Source organism: Pipistrellus hanaki (genome assembly GCF_964339955.1).
Source record: "Pipistrellus hanaki genome assembly, chromosome: 1".
In the NCBI taxonomy this organism is placed as follows: Eukaryota; Metazoa; Chordata; class Mammalia; order Chiroptera; family Vespertilionidae; genus Pipistrellus; species Pipistrellus hanaki.
Genome location: NC_140503.1, coordinates 45,015,701 through 45,035,209, shown reverse-complemented (window position 1 = coordinate 45,035,209; position 19,509 = coordinate 45,015,701). Strand labels below are relative to the sequence as shown.

Below are 19,509 nucleotides of genomic sequence, written 5' to 3'. Positions count from 1 at the left end.
CACAGGTCACAACAGGCAGCCCTCCGGTGCCAATGCCTCCGAGCAGGGAACACAGCGCAGCAGAGGGTGCAGACATTTTGAGTGGCCTTGTGGAGTTTCTGGAATATCTCCCAGGCTAGCTTCTCGGCTGGCCTGTCCTGACCCTGGTGTCCATGTTCTCAAGGAGCCTGGCCTCACTAGCCTGGGATCACTAGCCTGGGCCTTGCGTTGGCACGAGTCCTGCTTCACTGCAATGGGGCGCCCCAGAATCGCGGTGCTCGTGGCAGGGCTCAAATGAAGCAACTCTTGGTTACAGCCTCACTTTCTCGGGGTTCAGGGTGCATTCCTGGGGACCCCACACCTGGGCCGGAAACCCTGTGGCCTTTCCTGGTACACATGGTTGCGGGTTCTGTCCCGCCTCAGTGGATGTGGAGTCAGTTAAAAGGCCTTTAAAATCAGGGTCTTCAAATGCTGCAGACAGAGAAAGCTGGTCCTCCAGAGCCAGAGAAGAGCTGGGGCAGCTGGGAAGCCTCTGACCCAGGGGACGGGGAGCTTTCTGGGAGGCAGGCCAGAACTACTGTTGTGAGGACTGAGGCGTTTTGTCAAAGGAAGAGGAACAACATGAGGCCAGCATGTTAGCTAGGCAGGATCAGCTAAGGTAAGTTTTTCTATGAAACAGGAGGAAGACACGGAACGTCTTGATAATAAAAATGTAGAACTTGACCACTTAGGCTGCAGGATACCCTTAACTCAAGTTGAGGCCAAAACCTTGCTTTCTTTGGCACAAACTCACTTGAAAGCTGTATTGTCTATAAATGTCTTCCTCCGAAGCATTTGTCCTGTCCGGTACTTATGTCATGAGAAGTCCTTAGCAGCTCTGTCCTCATGCCCTCTTGTGCCGAGGGGGGCCCACGGCTGGGTTCCTGGAGACCAGACGACCCCCCTGCAGAAGGGTGTGGCCAGGGGGGTGCACTGCACAGGAACTGTGCACCCTGTGGTTTTCCTGGGGAACTCCCCTGGTGACCAACCCGCAGGGCAGGGCTGGCTGAGTTTCCACTCTCACCTCCCAGCATGGACCCCGAGGGCCTGGACTCCACGCTGCCTGGCCTGAGCCTAGCATGTGGCCCATTGGCTGGGATCTGCCAGCCAGAGAGGGCCCTGGCCTGTCGTGTGCGATGCAGCATGGGCTTCGCTTGTACTGCCCTCTCCAGTGTCCAGCCCCAAATGCAAGCCAAGCGCTGAAAAGTGAATGAAGCCTTGTGGCCACCGGAGGTATTAACACATGATTCTCATGCTTTTCTCTGTGTGTGTGTGTTGTGTCTTGCTTGTTTTCTTTTTCCAGATGACTAAGTCGGTTACTAACCCGGAGGAGTTGGGAGGACTGGCTTCACAAATGACCAGTGACTATGGGCACCTGGCTCTCCAGGGCCAGATGGCAGCAGCCACGGCGGAACCAGAGGAGGTCTGCCACCTTAAGCCCCTGTTTTAAGAAGCCAACCCACCCTGGTGCCCACTCCGGGTGGGGGGGGGGGAAGAGGGAGAGGAGGGGGCAGAGGATCCTCCATAGCTTAGCTCCATTCCAGAAGACCTCAGCCTGAGAGGCAGAACCAGGCCTAGTACCCACTACATGCTGCCAGTCCCCAGGTTCAGGCCCAGTTGCCCAGGCTGTGCTCAGGGCTCCCTGTGCTTTCTGAGGCCAGCTGGCCGGGGTCTGGGGCCCTCTGGGAAGGTGGGCTTTCCCACAGAAGGACTCTCTTTTCAGTGTTCTATCAGGTTACCTGGCCCCTGGCCCATTGCCCGATGCCAAGGGCAGCCACCCACTGCCATCTTCCTGTTCTTTCCTACTCCCGCCTAGCACATTTTTCTTTATTATTTTTATGTTTTCCAAAGGCTGGCTGAAGTGTTGGGCTGAGTCGCCTGCTTTCATAAAACAACGTCTTGCCCAAATATTTCTCGTGACTTTCTGAGACCTGGCCCAGATCCCTGTCCCCATTTCTCCTGCAGACTTCTCTTCGTTACCTACCTGCCTTCCCTATGCTCACTTTCCTCAGTGGCCAGCACAGACGTTGCCTCAGAATGCCTGAATCCTTAAGAGTTAAATGGCAAACGTTTGGTCCCAAAAGGCATTTCTGAGCGTTCCCATCTCTGACGCCTCTGAGCAATGGCGTGGTCCATGGGAAGCACCCAGGGGCCCAGGGGCTGCTCTGGGGTGCCTGGCTGCATGCGTGTCAGTGTTAGCAACAGAAAGGGCTCCGTCCCAGCGCCTACGTGGCTCCTTAGGGAAAGAGAGCTCAGTCTGAACTACAAAATAAAGGGGTGGACTGCAGGGGCCTGGGAAGATGGAGGTAACCACTTCCCGTGAAATTCTGCAAGCTCTTCATTGAGCGCCAACCCCGTTCGCCACGTTCCTACATGAGCCGGGTGGTCCCGCAGAAGGCCGTGCCGGGTCTGTCCTTCTCCTGGCGATGGCGGTCAGTGTCCCCTGCCACTCGGCGCTGCTGTCTCTCCTGGGAGTCAGGTCTAAGCATGTCTTAACAAAGGCTCCCAGAGACACCACAGAGAGGAAGGCCCCACGCAAAAGCCACCTCCTAACGTATGTTGTAACAATGCATGTAAGTAGGAGTGTCATATATATGTACTTGCTTTACATATATATCTGGCATGGGATGACCTGAGTCTCTAACAGTGCCTGCATTTTGAGATTTTGAAAGTGATTGAGTATTTAGGCTGCAGCATGAATAATCCTTTCATAATGAGTCTGTCAAGTTACCACCAAGAAAGAAAAATTATGAGACCCACATGGGGATTCTGTTGATCCATCAAAAAAGGCCCATCATTTAAAAATAAATAAATAAAAAAGGAGAGAGAGAGATTGAGAGAGAGAGACCAATCATCTGGACTCATAACTTATTTGACTTGTAACTTTGAATTTCTTAAGCAAGTGTAAGGGAGCTTATGTTACAGGAAGAGCCTGGTTGGACCAAGGAAAGAAGTTTGGCTTCGCAGGGAGATTACAACTGAAAGACTGTGATTGCGAGGGAGGGTTGGTTTGGTTGACAGCTCTCTGCCTTGCTTGGTTTAACGCTGGCCTGCCTGAGTTAGCGAGTGCAAACCCAGTAATCCACTGGAGCCCTTTCCATATCCGAATTCCACCCCATACGTGAAACAGGCAGGTTGTCTTATTGCAACCCGGACTGCGGAAGCAAAATATAAGGTGATGGCCACAGCAGGCAGGAAAAAAAAAAAATGTGTTATTGAAAGCACAACCGGTTACTTTAGTTCTGGGCCCTGCGTTCATAGCAGCTGATGTTTTCATTAAGAGTTTCCCTTTTTTTCTCCTACATCTTGAGGTGTATTTTACATTCCAGACACGAACAGTGTGACCCGGAGCGAGAAGGGGCAGACAGAATATAAAATTTCCAGTGGCTTGCAAAGGAGAATTCTCTGTGTGCATTCACCAGGCAGATATTTGGGGGGAAACTGAGAAGGCTAGGAGATCCCTGAAGCAGGGTAGTTTTTTATCCCAAGACCGTGGAATTATTTGTACACGCAAGAGGGCCCCACATCACAGCATGTGGAAATATTTATTTCCAGGGCAAATGAGCCGCTGCCCTCGCTGCCGCCCTGCCCTCTGCTGTGCCAAGTCAGCGTCCTGGTCTTTTCCAGGTGGTGACAATTACAGGAAAAGTCACAGCACTGCCCTCCGAACATCACGGACATCACAGGGGAGCTTTATCTTGCTTATTGTTCCAGGGAAAATGGAAATACTTGTTGACATTGCTGTGACAACGTCTTTCTTTAGAAAAGTTAAAACCCTCTGACAACTTTGCAATTTAAGATTGGGTTCTGCTTTTTAAAAAAAAAAAAAAAAAGAGAAAAGGAAGGAAGGAAGGAAGGAAGGGAGGGAGGGAGGGAGGGAGGGAGGGAGGGAGGGAGGGAGGGAGGGAGGGAGGAAGGAAGGAAGGAAGGAAGGAGAAGAAAGAAAGAAATGCAGGTGCTGTGGGCTGCAGCTCCTGCATGGGGCCTGGGGAAGAGATTGAGTGACCACCGGTCTGGGGAGCCACATGAACGTTTGGGAGCCTGTGGTGGGGACCGGAAGCCCTCCTGTCCCCGTAGATGGGTGTCTGCTCTCAGACTCGCTCAGCTTTGCATCCCCAGACACACTTTCAGAGCCGAGACAGTGCTGCCCTGCTCTGTGGCACACACTCTTTCCTTGTTCCTTCCACTTCTTCTGCCGACGGAGGAACCATCAGGTTTGTCAGACACCGTCCATGGCCGCGTCCCAACGTTCACACGCTCCCCAAGAGACAGTGTACCTGACCCAGGTTCAGATGCGGTTGTGTTTAGAGCCTGAGGAAAATGCGTTGAAGCCGTAAAGATGATTAGTATTTCCTTAGTCTCCCTCTACTCCCTCTAGTTGAAATGTGACCCCAAACCTCCCAAAGGCCGGGCTTCTGGTTCCCTGAGAGTGCACGCCCAGGAGACCACCTTCTCCATTTACTTCCATTTGAGGGTTTCCTTGAGGGTCACTAGAGTTGCCAATTTAAAACCCAAGCGTAATGTCTCTGAGCCACATTTTTTTGTGGTAAACACTGGTTGTGAGTTGGCTCACCCCGTATGCTGAGAAGTTAGTGTCGCTTTGAGAACGTTATTCAAAGCCCTTATCTGTTGGAATACAGTCAGAAATGTAGCCCCTCCTGCCGTACAGAGTGTTCTGCGGGAGTGAGGCGGAGGGGACGATTGCTTTGTGGCTGCGCTGGTCCTGTTGTCCTCTTTCGCTCCTGTTGTCCTCTTTCACCAAGTGGCCTGTGGGAAAGAGTGAGGGGGAGCTGTCGATTGCATCCACAGGAGGAGGCAGGTGCTGTGCTGTCCTGGTAGCATGCCAGGCCATCATTTGTTCCTCCCCGTTTGACAGATGAGCAAACTGAGGCTTAGAGCTCAGTTCGTGTCCAAGATCACACAGCTCCCATGGTGTCTAAGCCACTTTAAGCAACTTTTTGGAATAAGTGAAGTTTCATGGAAGTTAAGAAGTAACCATGTGGAAACGTCAGGATTGGAACCCAGCATTGTTGGGCAATCCCTGCTCTTTCCCCTGCACCAGGCTGCCTCTCTTCACAACAGTGAGCGTTCGCACGGCACTTTCTGCTTTGTGAGGTGCTTTCATTGGGTCGTCCATCAGCCCTGAGAAGTGGGCAGGGCAGATTCCGGCCTGTGTCGCAGGTGAGGGAACCAAGGCCCCAGGAGGTTAGCAGGCTTCACCCAGAAAGTCCGATGGCCAGGGAAGGGCGGGGCTGACAGCGCAGCTCTGGTCCTTTTTGGTACCCATGGGGTCCACCTGGATGAAGTGCTGAGAGCAGGAGTGGAGCTGGGGTGGGGATCCTGAGATCCCTTCGCTACATTCAGCCCTCAGCCTGTGAAGATGAGTGAGTGAAGCCGATTTCAACCCCTCCTTTATGATCCTGAATCCCTCCTGCCTGCCGTCCCAATGGGACCGTGCAGCCAGGTGTACAGGAGGTTTGCATGTGCTAACTGTGTGACCTGGCACAGACCCCACTGCCCAGGCCCACACTGGCACCCCAACGGTTTTTGCAACTGTTCCCTTATTTCGGTCTCATCCCTTTGCTTACTGGTGCTGCTCTTCCCTGGTGCTTTCTAACTGGGATATCATCTCTGATGACCATGGTGCCACCTCCCCTGTCAACGTTTTAAGATCTTCTCTACGTGCATGATGTCACCTCCAAGAAAGGGGCTGGGCTTCGGGGCCTTGGGGTGTGTTTTTACAGCCATGGCCTTTGAGAGGGGGCCAAGGGAGCCTGAGAGTGATGGAGGACGTATTCCCATCACGGACCATGTCTGCCCATAGGTTTCCAGTTTGGGACAGCTCTGGAGCAGGGCCCCAGGTGATTGGGGGTGATTTAAGAGGCCTGTGCTTGTCCCCGTGCCCCATCTTCTGTAAACAGCTCTGCTCAGAGCAGGGTTCCGTTTTCACACCCTATTGTGCAGAGCCCTGACCCAGGGAGGGGCGTTGGGAGTTCTGCACATTTGGCTCCAGGCTCACTTTGTTGCTATTGTTGTTAATCCTCATCCAAGGATATTTTCCCATTGATTTTTAGGGAGTGGAAGAGAGAGGGAAAGAAAGAGAGAAACATAGATGTGAGAGAGACACATCGATTGGTTGCCTCCTGCAGGAGCCCTAAACAGGAGTCCCCGGACTGGGGAGGAGCCTGCAACCAAGGTACCAGAATTGAACCTGGGACCCTTTGGTCCACCAGGCTTGTGCCCTATCCCCTGAGCCGAACTGGCTAGGGCCAGTCTCACCTTTTAAACATAATTGAACTACCTTTAAAACTGTCAGGAAAAACTGCACGTACTGTTGAATGTGTTCCAGGCCAGATGGTAACCCTGGGCTGCCAGCCCCGCACCCTGGACCTGTGCAGAGCCTGGACTGACTCAGCTCTGCCCTGCCCTCTCTGGTCAGGACACTGGAGAACACCCTCCTGTCTGCTTTACTTGCTCACACGATGGGATTTTCCCAACACTGTGCAGCCAAAGCCAAGCGCAGCAGTGAGTTGGTGGCTGTGGCTGCAGCTGGCTTTCCTAACCCTGACTCTTCAGCTTGGGTTCACTCGGTCTCATTGTTGACTTTTATTGAGTCAGGGATATAAATGTTATCTCGTGACGAAGAGTATACTAATGGTAAATTCTATTAATTTTGCATGTGGAGGTTTCATGAGAGCTTGTCTGGGGGAGTCAGGAGTCTGCTGCTAAGTGGGGGAATCCAGGTTAGGAAAGCTCAGCTCTGAGGAGAGGGCGCTGTGCTGGGTGGAGGCCTGGACACTCGGCTGCTTCCCAGGGACCCGCTGTGTGATCTTGGACCAAGCAATCCCTTCTCTGGCCTCCGTCTCTCCGTCTGTCAATGAAGGGAGGTGGAGCTGGTGAGGTCGTTTTTCATTGTGTGATTCCATCAGTGCTTCTTCCTCCATTTGCCTCTCACCGGACTTCCTGGCACCACCTGTCACTCATTGAGAGATCAGTGCCATCCTCCCTAGCAGAGCTCTTGCTTTCGGATTCGCTCTGAGTGCTTAGGGTTTAACCATACAGATCCAGCAAGCATTGAGAGCCAGGTTGAGCTTACAACGTGATTGGGGCATCCGCCTGCTTCAGTTTGACCTCATGCTTAAAGCAATGAGCATGCCCAACAAAGGGCTGTATTTCAATGGCATCCCCTGCGGGGATTACAGTGCCTCTCCCTCCGTGGTGTGGTGGCCTTGCTGCTGCCTGCAGAGCTGCTGGGTTGTGTGAGCCTGGTACTGCTCCTGCCGTATTCCAGGTGGAGGTGGTCTGCAAGAAGCCCTGCCTGGTTGGGAGGCTTTTACAGCCCCCCTGGGTACCATAGAAGACACCCCAACTTTCTGGATGAGGAGAATCTCCCAGAACATGGATTTAAACTTCTTTGAGCCTTAAAGGGTTAAGGGAATTCCCTTTCCCCCTAAAAACAGGAAGTGTTTCATTGATAGGAGAATTCACATCTGCAGACCCATTGCTCCTCAGAGTCCCCCTCCCTCCCTCAAACCACCTCCTGGGCTGAGAGTGGGAGACAGCACCCAGGGGGCCCGCATCTCCCAGGTTTTACTCCCAGTTCCAGAGGTTATTCAGTAGCTCTTCCTGACAGATGCTGGGCGGATAAGTCACAGCTGCTTACTATTGTGATTTTTTTTTTTTTTAAATAACACTTATTGAGGAAAGCCTAAAGGTCTTAGTTTGTTTTGTTTCTAGTTGCTTACCTGGGCTGGAGGGCAGATGATTATGACAGCTGTATTGATCAAACCCAAATCAAAACTGATGGGAAACAGAGCCAGAGGAGTGCGAACTCTGGGGGTGGCCGTGGATTTATTGCTCCTAAAAGAGACAGCTGGCTTCTTTTAAGCAACGTGCCTTTGATAATCACACAAGCCAGGGGTCAGGGAAAGAATGTGTGCCTGCTGAGCCGTTAGCTCTAAAAAAAAAAAATGTACCTTTTTAAGGCCACCTCCAGCCTGGCCTGGTAGAAAGGAAGCCTGGGCCCCACATGGTTGCTCTCTGCATGGCTGCAGCTGAGGTGGGGGAGTCCTGCTTGGTAAACATACAAATGTCACAGGAATCTGAACACTTTACAAAATATTCTTAATGCTAAAGCTTTACAGTTTGAACTTCTCCTTGCCCTCCAGCGCTGTTGTGGGGAATAAATGAAAGTAAAATCCATGGCCTGCTCAGAGGAGGCGCTGGCACACAGTAGGGGCACCGTGGGTGCCTGTGGAAGGAATCACAGAATTAATTGTCCAGCAGAGCTCATCTAACTGACATGCTTATCAGGTGGCATAGGACACAGACAAGCCATACACCAGGGCAGGCAGCAAGCCCCGGGCAGGCACTATGCCGGGATGATGAGGTGCAGACTTGCTTCCTGAGGGCTGTGGGCATTTCACAGTCTCTAAAAAGGGGAAGCCAGATCAACCGAATTCCATACTTCCCCCAGCACAGGCTCCGAGCAGCAGTGGAATTTTCCTAGCCAGGCTCCCGTAGGCCGCAGGAGAAATTTTCCACGCAGGGAAGACCTCGATGGCCAGGTCCCTCACGCTTCTCCTTCCCCACCCTGGCTGCCTCCGCAGATCGGCTTCCAGATTCGCACGCGGGTGCAGGACCTGGGCCACGGCTGCATCTTCCTGGTGCAGAAGGCGGGGGCCCTCCAGGTGTGCCCCACCGACAGCTACACCAAGAGGGAGCTCATCGAGTGCGCCCGTGCCGTCACTGAGAAGGTAAGGAGCGGCCCTGGGTCCGACAGAGCCACAGTGACCTGCTGTGAGCAAGGTCATCAGGAAGAGACTAAGCCGGAAACAGCCCAGCCCAGTCAGGTCGGGGCATCTTCCCTCGAGCCCAGGGTCCCCCCAGTGATGGGGCCCCTCAGGGAGCTGGGGGTGAACCACAGGCCTAAAAGGGACTGTCCTGCCAAGGTCAGGGCCCCCGGCGATCCTCCGTGAAGGGCTCAGCTGCGGACAGAATGGACAGATGGTTGCAAAGTCCAGGATCATCCCCGGAGCCCCTCCCTGCCTCCCCTCGGACACTTGTCCCCTGTGCTTCCTTCTCAGGGAGGCCCCTCATGGTTGGGGGGCTGAGTGAGAGGGACCTAAAGCTGCTCTCCTGTAATCTCTTTGTTTCCAAACCAGACGTGATGTGGGGGAGGGTGGAGCCTGCCCGAAGCCGCATGGCACCTGGCGGGAAAGCAGGGGCCTGCGTGCCATCTCTGACAGACGGCGGCAGTCTGTCCAGCGAGTCGCAGAGGGTGGTGGATGGGGCTCTAGGATCTCAGCTAAGTCACTCCACCTTGCCAGGCCTCACATGCCTCAACGGTAAAAGGAGGGCCCAGGAATATCATTCATTCCTGGCCCGTGGGGTCGTGAAGACTAATGGCCACGGTATGCGTATAAGGCTTGGCACAGGGTCAGCACACAGTTCCCTTAATCCAGGGGTCTTCAAACTACGGCCCGCGGGCCACATGCGGCCCGCAGAGGAGTCTGATCCGGCCCGCCAGGTTTTTTGGGCAGTGAGCGCAGCCGAGGTGTTACAGTAGGAATTAGTAGTTCATATAGTCCGGCCCTCCAGCTCTCTGAGGGACCGTGATCTGGCCCCCACTTTAAAAAGTTTGAGGACCCCTGCCTTAATCAATGCCAGCTGCCGTCTGTGAGCTGTCCTCTGGCACTGCCCTCCCGGGAGGTTTCCCGGTTCTACGTGCCCCCTCGCTCCCAGCGGCCGCTTTGCTCTCCCTCAGCCCCTAGCCTTCTGCGTGGCTCAGTTCTGAGTCACGCTTCCCAGGCAGCGCTTGCACAGGCTGCACACCCCAACTCGGCGGCTTCCCTGCCCCTGCACTCAGCTTCTTAGGACAGAGCCCTGCCCTGTTTAGAAGCTTGGCAAGAGGACTTGAGGGGTGGGTGGGGGACCCCTCACCTGGAAGCTGCCCTACAGAGGCTGCTCTGTAGGTGGCCCCTGGCCGGGCCCGAGATCTGGCCGCCTCCCGCAGCCCACAGGGCCATCCAGGCCTCCTGGGCTCCACAGGTTGGGGAAGCAAGTCTCCCAGCTCAGGAAGGCACTCGCCCTCCTTTGAAAGCCCTTCCTTGTTATTGAGGTCGCTCTTGCCAAGTTTCCCAGTAGAAGTCCTTGGAGCAGGAGTAGGGGGAAGGGAGTGGAGGGGAGGGGAGGGTCCTCACCAAGTGGCATGATATTAGTGAGCCTGGCCAGGCAGTGAGCCTTCCTGAGCTGGCCCGGACTGAGACGCCTGGGGAAGGATCAAAGGCAGAGAGAGGCTTGTTCAGAGCAGTCAGTCTACTTGGCCCCTCTGATCTCCGGCTCTCTCCTCTCCCTCCCCCTTCCCCTCCTCGTTCCCATTCCTCTCCCCGAATCTTTCTCACAGGTCTCGGTGTGTTTCTGTCACTCGCCCAGCCATGTGCCCTTGCCTTGTTCCCTTTTCTGTCCTGGTCCCTAGTGACTAGTATAGTGACTAGTAGATGCTCAATAAACCCCAGCTGACTGGCACGCCTTTTGCAGTGGGCGGGACACATTTTTCGACCCTTATTTTCACACTGGCTGAGAAGGCCCCTCCTGGACTCTGCATACTGGCCTCAGCCTTTGTCCTCTGGGAGTTCATTCCAGAAATTGGACCCCTCCTTCCCAGGCCAACTCTGTGCCAGCCTGGCTCACCTTTTCCTGGCGGGGCACAGCAGGGTTTAACTTGGGAAGCAGTTGTCTGTGGGCTGGTCCTGGGACGTGGTGGGTCCTCAGGAAGTGAGCTCTCTGCCCCTCTTGCCTGACTGTCCCCCCTCGGCCGAGACCTCAGCCGCACGGAGGGAGAAAGCGGTCAAACTCGGCCTCGCACGGATGCTGTCACGGCCCGTCCTGGTCGGCGTGCTTTAAAAACGCATTCCCCAAACATGCCAGACTCCTCTTTGTGTCAGCCATGGTCAGGGATGGGGAGTGTGTGTGCTCAGGGGTTACTGTGGCAGCTCAGAGGGCCTCCTGCCACGGGCCCATTCGTACTGTGTGCGATCGGTGGCCAGCAGGCCACCCTGAGGGCACGGACAGAGCGTGCAGACTCCTCAAGAGGTCCGGCCATCTCTCCGGGAGAGAACAGTGGGGAAGGCAGATGAGCGGACCAGTGGCTGGAGAAGAGGAGGGAGGGGAGAAGCAGACAGAGGGCAGAACCACTGGGAGCCGGGAGAAGCCAAAGGTGTTGGGAAGTGGGAGCTGGCTGGCGTGGTAGGAGCTATAATGCTGAAGTCAGGAGCTGGTAGGAGTCCTGGAGAAGTTGAACAGGTCCTCCCCACAGCCAGGGAGGGAGGATCGTACGCAGCGTGTGGTGGGGTCCGGTGTGTATCACGGGAGTGGCTCTAGGAGCAGTAAGTGTTACTGCAGTGGGGATGGCAGGTGTCAAGGCAGAGCTCCTGACACAGAAGGCGCTGGCATGCACACCTTACCAATGTGCTGGGCCCTCGGGTCCCTGGAATGATTCGGTGGCTGGTGACTCGGGAGTGCTGGGGTAGAGGTAACATCCAGGGACGCCTCTGAGCTCCACTACGGAGAATTTTCAGTCAAGAGGTACCCTTCTTACTTAAAATGAAGACGATGTAAAGGTGTGTGACAAATAAAAACAAAAAGAAGCAGCCCAGGGAGGGAGCGAGGAGTGTTGGCAGAGGGGACTGGTCTACAGAAGTCCTCATCCAAGGGGACAGAAATGGCCACACCTCTCATAGGAGCCTAATCCTGTATCCCTGCTTGTGGGTTCAGCAACATAATCACAGCTAAACGACAGCATCGGCCCTCTCCCGAATGCTTACCCTGTGCCAAGTTCCACGTTAGACGTTGCACATACGTTTTCCTGCACTCAATCCTGCCCACAACCCTGATAGACAAGAAGTAATGGCTCCGTTTTACAGATGAGGAAACTGAGACGTAGAAAAGTAAACCCTCCTACCCAAGGTTAGGTACCCAGCTAACAACAACGCTGGTGTTCAGACGGAAGGATTGACCCCAAACTGTGCTGTTAACCCAGGAGCTGCGTCGACTCGCAGAGAAAGAACTCAGGGTTTTCAGACTGTGGGCACCTTTGGGTTACGTTCCCTCCACTCCCTCTGGCATTCCCTGTCTGCCCACAGGTGTCCTTGGTGCTGTCAGCTCTCCAGGCTGGGAACAAGGGGACCCAGGCATGTATCACGGCCGCCACTGCCGTGTCCGGGATCATCGCCGACCTGGACACCACCATCATGTTTGCGACCGCGGGGACCCTGAACGCAGAGAACAATGAGACCTTCGCAGACCACAGGTGCGGGCTTCTGGGTGGGGCTGGTCTGTGGAGACACTGCTCAGCAGCCAGAAATGTGGCCATCCAATTTGATTTCAACAAGACGTTCAAGTGGGGAAAGTGAACCACATCCTAGATAATAAAAGGGTAATATGCAAATTGACCCTAGCAGCTGAATGACTGGGAATGACCAGTTTCTATGACACTCACTGACCACCAGGGGGCAGACGCTCAACACAGTCGCTGCCCCCTGGTGGTCAGTACACTCCCACAGGGGTAGCTTGGCTCAGCCACAAGCTGGGTTCATGGCTACGAGTGAAGCGGTGGTAGTGGGAGCCTCTCCCACCTCTACAGCAGCGCTAGGGATGTCCGACTGACGGCTTCGGCCCACTCCTCGATGGACATCCTCTGAGGACTCTTGTTCTGGGAGAGGGCACAGACCAGGCTGAGGATCCCCCCAACGCATGAGTTTTCATGCACCGGGCCTCTAGTAATCTAAATAAGCACCTTTTGCCAGGTGTCTACACAGAGTCGTGTTCCAGCTCTGCCTCTCAGCCCAAGCCCAGCCTGCTTTGCAGAGGGCGGCTTTCGGGTCTTCCACTTGCACACTGGAGCCCAGGCCACTGTCTACTCACCAGTCCCAGCAGGATTGGGAGCATGGGGTGGGGGCAGGGACAGTAAGTTTGTCCATGGTTTGGGGTGTGGGACTTCGAGCCTCCAGTCTCTCCTGGGCTGGCTCTTTAGGCCTCACTTGAAAGGCTGGTGCCAGGGTCTCCATTGCTGCTGGAGACCACCCATATGCTCACCCCATGTCCAGTGCCCTTTCCCTCTCTCCTCAGCCCCAGGCTGGGCTGGGAGAGAGTCCCAGTGGTCCCCCTGCCAGGACCCAGCCTGTTGGCTCTGATATGCTGGGAGGGTCCCCGGTCCCTGTGTTCCCATAGCTATGACGTATGTGCAGGGAGATGGGGGCCTCAGGAAGGAAGCTGGCCTCATTTAGCTGCAGGGCTGTTGGGCCTGAATTTTTCATTGCAGTTTTGCTAGTAAACGACTCTGTAACTGCAGAGCTGACTCCTGCATGGAAGATGAGCGCCTCAGATAAGGGAGGGGAAACCTCTTCCTCAAAGCCCTTTCACAAAAAGCCTCTCTGAAGGGTTTCTTTTCCTCCCACTGTCAGTAACCACGCTTGGCCCTTGTCTCTCCCCTCCCATCTGCTCCCCCCTTCCAGGGAGAACATTCTGAAGACAGCCAAGGCCTTGGTGGAAGACACCAAACTGCTGGTGTCCGGGGCCGCATCCACCCCAGACAAGCTGGCCCAGGCGGCCCAGTCCTCAGCGGCCACCATCACCCAGCTCGCCGAGGTGGTCAAGCTGGGGGCCGCCAGCCTGGGCTCTGATGACCCCGAGACCCAGGTACGGGTGGGCCTGGGAGATGGGGGGTCCTGGTAATCCCACCAACACTGACACCAGGCCTCAGAAGAAGCCAAAGGCAAAATGGGAACTTGGAAGCAAACAGAGTGTGTGTGAGGGTGTCCGTGGTTTGGGGATGGTAGGATGGCCTTATCCAGGCAGGACTGTGGCATGGACTGCGGGGAGGGGTCAAGCCAGCAGATTTGAGAGGAGTCTGTGCAGAAGACTCAGCCGGGCTTGGTACAGAATTGAATGCAGTGAGCATTTGGGGGTAAGGGAGAGCGAGGGGCAGGGCTGACCCCACCTTCAGGCTAGATCGGTGCATGGGGGTGGCTCCACATATGGAGCTCCCTGGAGCGAGCTGCTTGGGCGGGAGATGAAGGTAAGTTCTGTTTGGGGCATGTTGACTTAGAAGTGGCAGAGGGACGTGCAGGCACCACTAGGGTGTGGGCATGAGCCCGCTCGGGTACAGGGATGTGGATTCAGACGTGATTGCCACACGGACTGTGACCCCAGAGTGGGGAACGTGTGCGTAGGAGAAGGGGGCTTCAGGCGGAGCCCTGAGGAATACATGATTTAAGAACAGTTGAGAGATAAGTAAAGAGATGAGTAAGGAGATCGAGAAGCAAGTATAGCTGCTAGGAGGAGAGCCAGGGAGACTGATGTGAATGTGGAGGGAGTGTTCCACCCCAGTGATGGCTGAGGAGTCAGGAAAAGGAAGGTCTGAGAGCTGGCCGCTGGCCCACGTGACCTGGAGGGCAGTGGTGACCCCAGCCAAGGCCGCTGATGTGGAGTGGCAGGGAAGCCGGCGAGGGTAAGAAACGAAGCCAGCACCTGTAGACACCTGTAGACACCCTGCTTGAGAAATTTGGCTCTACAGTGGGAGAAAGAAGTGGAGGGGTAGGGAAGGGCTCTGTGCTCTTATACTCTGCCCTGATTTAGCAGTTTCATTGGCGTTATCTGCTTATGTCCTTCAGCCTAGACCCGTGGTTGGCAAACTGCGGCTCACGAGCCACATGTGGCTCTTTGGCCCCTTGAGTGTGGCTCTTCCACAAAATACCATGGCCTGGGCAAGTCTATTTTGAAGAAGTGGCACTAGAAGAAGTTTAAGTTTTAAAATTTGGCTCTCCAAAGAAATTTCAGTCGTTGTACTGTTGATATTTGGCTCTGTTGACTAATGAGTTTGCCGACCACAGGCCTAGACTGTCAGCTATCAAAAACAGCAATCACAGCTTATTAATCTTTGAAACCTAAGCCCCCAACACAGCTCCCAGTGCATAGTGGATACACTGGGAGTCAAATATATGTTCACCTGTGCTTTTTGTGTGTTTTTTTTAATTTTTGTATTTTATCTATTTATTTTAATATACTTTTTATTGTCGATACTATGCTCACATGTTTTTGAACTAACAGCCAAGTGCAAAACTTACATTCCCTCTGTTCTCTCTATCCCAGCACCATCATATGTAGACACTTCCCTTTTCAGTGATGAAGCCAATAGACTAGGAAACCAGTCTGTTTGGCCCCTTTGGACAACATGGGTAGAGAGCTCCTTGCCATTCTGTGCCTTGGTCATTGACAGTTACTGTTCTGATGAGCACAGGCCTACAGTTCTGCTCCCATGTGGCCTGGGGCCCTGAGGTGAACCTTGCGAATATGCCCCCTTTACTCCTGGCGAATATGCCCCCTTTACTCCTGGATTTCTCTCTGACCGCATCAGAGCTGCCCTTTGCCGTTCGAAGTCTTCACAGAAATCCCTGCCTGCAGTGTTGTTCCTATCCCCGTGGAGGAAGACAAAGCTTGAAAATGCATCCTGTGGGGAACTCATGCTCTCCAAGCCTGGCTCAACTTTAGGAGAAGTGACTTGGCCAGAAACTGTTTAAATCTTTGAACAGAGAAATGCATTGAATTGCTCAGTCTTAACTCCCAAGTGGTCTAGATATCCTAAAGCTTCCATTTCCAATGAGACCTTTGGAGGGAAATGTCCCCACCTGCCAGCCAGTTGTCCAGTGACAGGACAGGGCAGGTGGGAAAGTGGCAGCTCTGATGCTTCTGTCCCTCAGCCTCCTCTCTCTGCCTCTCCCCGCTACCATCTCAGGAATCAGTGTGAGGTCCCCACATATCAGCCCTTCCCCACGAGCCCCATCCCAGCCCAACATGCCCTGGTTTCAGAGGTTGGCCACAGTCCCGTGCGTCCTGTGGGTGAGAAGGCATGGGATGGAGAAGGGGGCTGTGAAATCGCAGTGTCCCTGTGCTTGCAGCTGTCGGGCACTCTCCATTTCTAGTATGTGTTTCCACGTACGTTGTCCAGTTCATCCTCACAGCAGTGCAGGGAGATGGGCAGGGCTGGTGTTGCTGAGCTCATTTGTAGGAGCCAGAGCTTTATAGTGTAATATAGTCTGGAGGTGAAGACCGTGCCCTTGGGGTCACACTGGCCAGAGTTCAAATCCCAACTTCTACTCCCAATCCTGGTAGTGTGGGCATAAGCATTTTAGTTCCCAGTTGACATGGCAGCGGTGAGGACTGGATGAGAAGATATGTGTGTGTGCCTGGCTCAGCCCCTGGAACACTGCCCTCAATAAAGTGAAGTTGCTGTTGTTGTTGTTGAAGTAGGAGTTGTAACTGTAGCACGTGGACCTAGAAGAGTTTAATGTAATGCCCATTGTCACGTGTCCCCGAGGATGGCTGCCACGTCAGATTCCAGGTCCAGCACGCTGAAAGACAGTCTGTGTTCCATTAGAAGAGGGAAGGTATTGTGTTCTGTGGGTACACACCTGTGTATTCATTCTTTCCACGAGCATGTGCTGAGTGCACACTAATGTGTCAGGCCCTGTTCTGAGTGTAAACTCACAGGCAGGAGTCCAGGCCTGCTCTCCGGATCTTAGATCCAAGTCAGGGGAGAAGGCAGAGGTGTTTAAGAGAATGAATACTAAAATAATTCCACATGCCGGTAAATGCTGTAAATAAAACAGGGCAAGCTAATGGGGTTGAGTATGGATGCGGGTGTAGGTGAGTGTGGCTGGGATACAGTTTGGATGGTCCAGGAAGGTCTCTGAGGACATGACATTTGGGCTGAGACTTGGAGGATGAAAAGAGCCAGGTTCCAGACAGAGAACAGCAGGAGCAAAGGCCCTGCATGGGGGATGGGTTGGGCCTTGCAGTGGGGAGGAAAGACCCACGTGCCTGTAGCATGTTGAGTGAGTCAGAGAATCCGGGAACCAAAGTCGAAGATGTGGGTCGGTGGCCAGGGAGGCCTTTCAGGCTGGGATATGAGGCTCACATTTTGTCCTCAGCATTCTTGGTCACCAATTCAGAGCGCAGGTGAATGGTGCTGCCTCTCAGGTATCTGCTTAGCCACCTCATTCTTTCTGTAGGCAGTGTGTCCGCAGAGCTGCCCTCTGGGAGGTGTGTAAACATGTCAAATAGCCTGGGAGAGCTTTTCAAAGTCTGGATAAAGGATCTTCCTCCAGACTCCTGCGTCAGAATGCCCGGGGGTGGCTCCCAGGACGCTGTGAGTTGCAGGCTTGAGGGCCACCGACTTAGAGACCCAGCTGCCCCCAGCCTGCCCTTGGGCATGTGCTCTAGGTGAAGCCAGTAGGTGACTGCGTGGGGTGCTGCTCACCGGGCCTTCCTGCTCTTCCAGGTGGTGTTGATCAACGCCATCAAAGACGTGGCCAAGGCCCTTTCCGACCTCATTGGTGCTACCAAGGGAGCTGCCAGCAAGCCCGCCGACGACCCCTCCATGTACCAGCTCAAGGGGGCTGCCAAGGTAGAGTGCAGCTAGCACGCAGGGGGAGTGCTGGGGAGAGAAGCACAGGGTGCACTTCGGAAAGGCGGTTTTGCTCATTACATCGGATCTGGAAGGGAAGGGGTAGGGATGAGCCCTCAGTGCCCTGTTTCCTCTCAGCCTTTCTTCCCGTGCAGGTGATGGTGACCAATGTTACCTCCCTTCTCAAGACCGTGAAGGCAGTGGAGGACGAGGCCACGCGGGGCACCCGGGCGCTGGAGGCCACAATCGAGTACATGAAGCAGGAGCTCACGGTGAGGAGCCAGCTCACCTCCCTGGGGCACCCATGTCCAGCAGCTGAGCCCAGCCCAGGCTTGTCTGAGATTGTGAGGATAAAGAGGTTCTACCCGGAGCACCTGAACTAGGGAGGCTCACTCCCCTGCCTGCCCAAAATCCAACCTCATACTGTCCACCCCAGAATTTGGTTAGGATCAGTTTATAATTGTAATTAAGGGACCAATTGAAATGTATCATGTAGGACAATTCAGGTTTAATGACACTAAAATTGCAGCATGAAACCAAAGCATTACAGAAGATTCCTGGCAAAGGGAAAAGTCAGGATAGCCATTTGAATTTTAATCATCTATATAATCGTGTAGACACACTCACAGCCCCTCCGGATTCCCGTTGCAACCAGCAGCCCTTCACTCTTGCTCATGTGTGCCTTTTGGAGCCTGAGATTTGCCTTTAGAAGAACCTGGATGCCTTCCCCTGAGACACTGCCCTTTAGGCCCCAGCTCCCTTCTCTTTGAAGTGTCTGATTTCAGAGAAGTCCACCCTGTGGTCTTTCTTGCCTGGCTCCAGTGCTGCTGAGTGAGGTGTCCTGGTGCTACTGTGATATGGATATCTACCTATGGTTGTTTTGCTTCCGTGATGACTGGACTGACTTGCCCTAATCCCTGAAAACAGAAGTGGAAATGAATGTTTCAAACTGAGAGTTCTTTTTAATAGGAGGTCTGGTGGGGATGAGGGACTGGCCTTTGCTGCCAGTTGTCCTGCATCATTAGAATGTCACCTGTGAAGGTCACCAGCCCGTGAGGGTCAGCAGTGAAAATGAGTGGCTCCCTTGGGCTTTGGTGCTGGAGCCTGGTGTTCTTTCCTCCTGTCTTTAATGAGCCCACCTTGGTTGATGTTGTGCTAAGGAATACAGGTGGTGTCCTTAAGGACTGCTACCTGGAACTTACCTGCCCACATGGGCTGGGGCTTTCCTACCAACATCTGGACACATGTTCTGACAGATGTGAGCGGGCCTACTGGTGGCAATGAGAGAAAATTTGAAATGTGGAGCTTTCCTGGGAAATTATAGACACATGGTCAACCTAAGTATCCCAGTGTGATTTCAAATGGACCCAGATTTGAAGTGGACACAGGAGGTTCCAAAGAGCATGAGCCAGGAGGGCCACATTCCTATGGAGGCCTCTATGTGGCCTTCATCCCAGTGCAGCCCTGGGGTGGGCCTGGGGGTGGGGTCCTGCCTTAATTGCAGCTGCCCATTTTTAGGGAAGTGATGTCTGACACTGATCGGCACGTGGCAAGGATAGCAGCTGGGCCCTCCTTTCTCCAAGGAGATCAGGGAAGACTCCCCTGCTCAGGACTGAACACAGCAGCCCCAGCTGGTGCAGGCGTCCTCACGGGCAGGGACAGGTGCACACTCAGCACACAGCCAGGCACTAGGCACTCCTGGTGGGGAAACAAGCCCAATGGGCTGGAAGCATGAACGGGTGGCTTGACTGACAGGTGGAACTTTGAAGTGATATATTCATTTGCCATGGTTAATTTGTTCCAGCTCCTCTGGAGGGGTGTGTGTGTGTGTGTGTGTGTGTGTGTGAGAGAGAGAGAGAGAGAGAGAGAGAGAGAGAGAGAGAGAGAGGGAGAGATATGTGGTTAAATAATTCACAGTGTCACTGTGGCACACTCCACATGAACACCTATGCACAATTATGCAGTTATATTTGTAAGACAGGCCAAGAATAGAAGAAACAGAATGTTTCATTCCCCCCAGGCCTACA

The 19,509-nt window shown here is 54.0% G+C and overlaps 1 protein-coding gene across 7 annotated transcripts in view; it reads left to right on the top strand.

Annotated features, from left to right (window-relative positions):
- The window catches only part of TLN2 (talin 2), a 402,173-nt gene that overhangs the window by 342,875 nt on the left and 39,789 nt on the right, over positions 1-19,509 (top strand). For 6 of the 7 annotated variants that reach the window (XM_084886348.1, XM_084886343.1, XM_084886344.1 and 3 more), the window contains 6 exons: positions 1,322-1,441; positions 8,628-8,774; positions 12,162-12,328; positions 13,533-13,716; positions 17,357-17,482; positions 17,638-17,754. In XM_084886348.1, coding sequence (XP_084742474.1) covers positions 1,322-1,441; positions 8,628-8,774; positions 12,162-12,328; positions 13,533-13,716; positions 17,357-17,482; positions 17,638-17,754 — 861 coding nt within the window. The remainder of the gene's footprint in view (positions 1-1,321; positions 1,442-8,627; positions 8,775-12,161; positions 12,329-13,532; positions 13,717-17,356; positions 17,483-17,637; positions 17,755-19,509) is intronic. The other variant, XM_084886349.1, reaches the window with a different exon arrangement.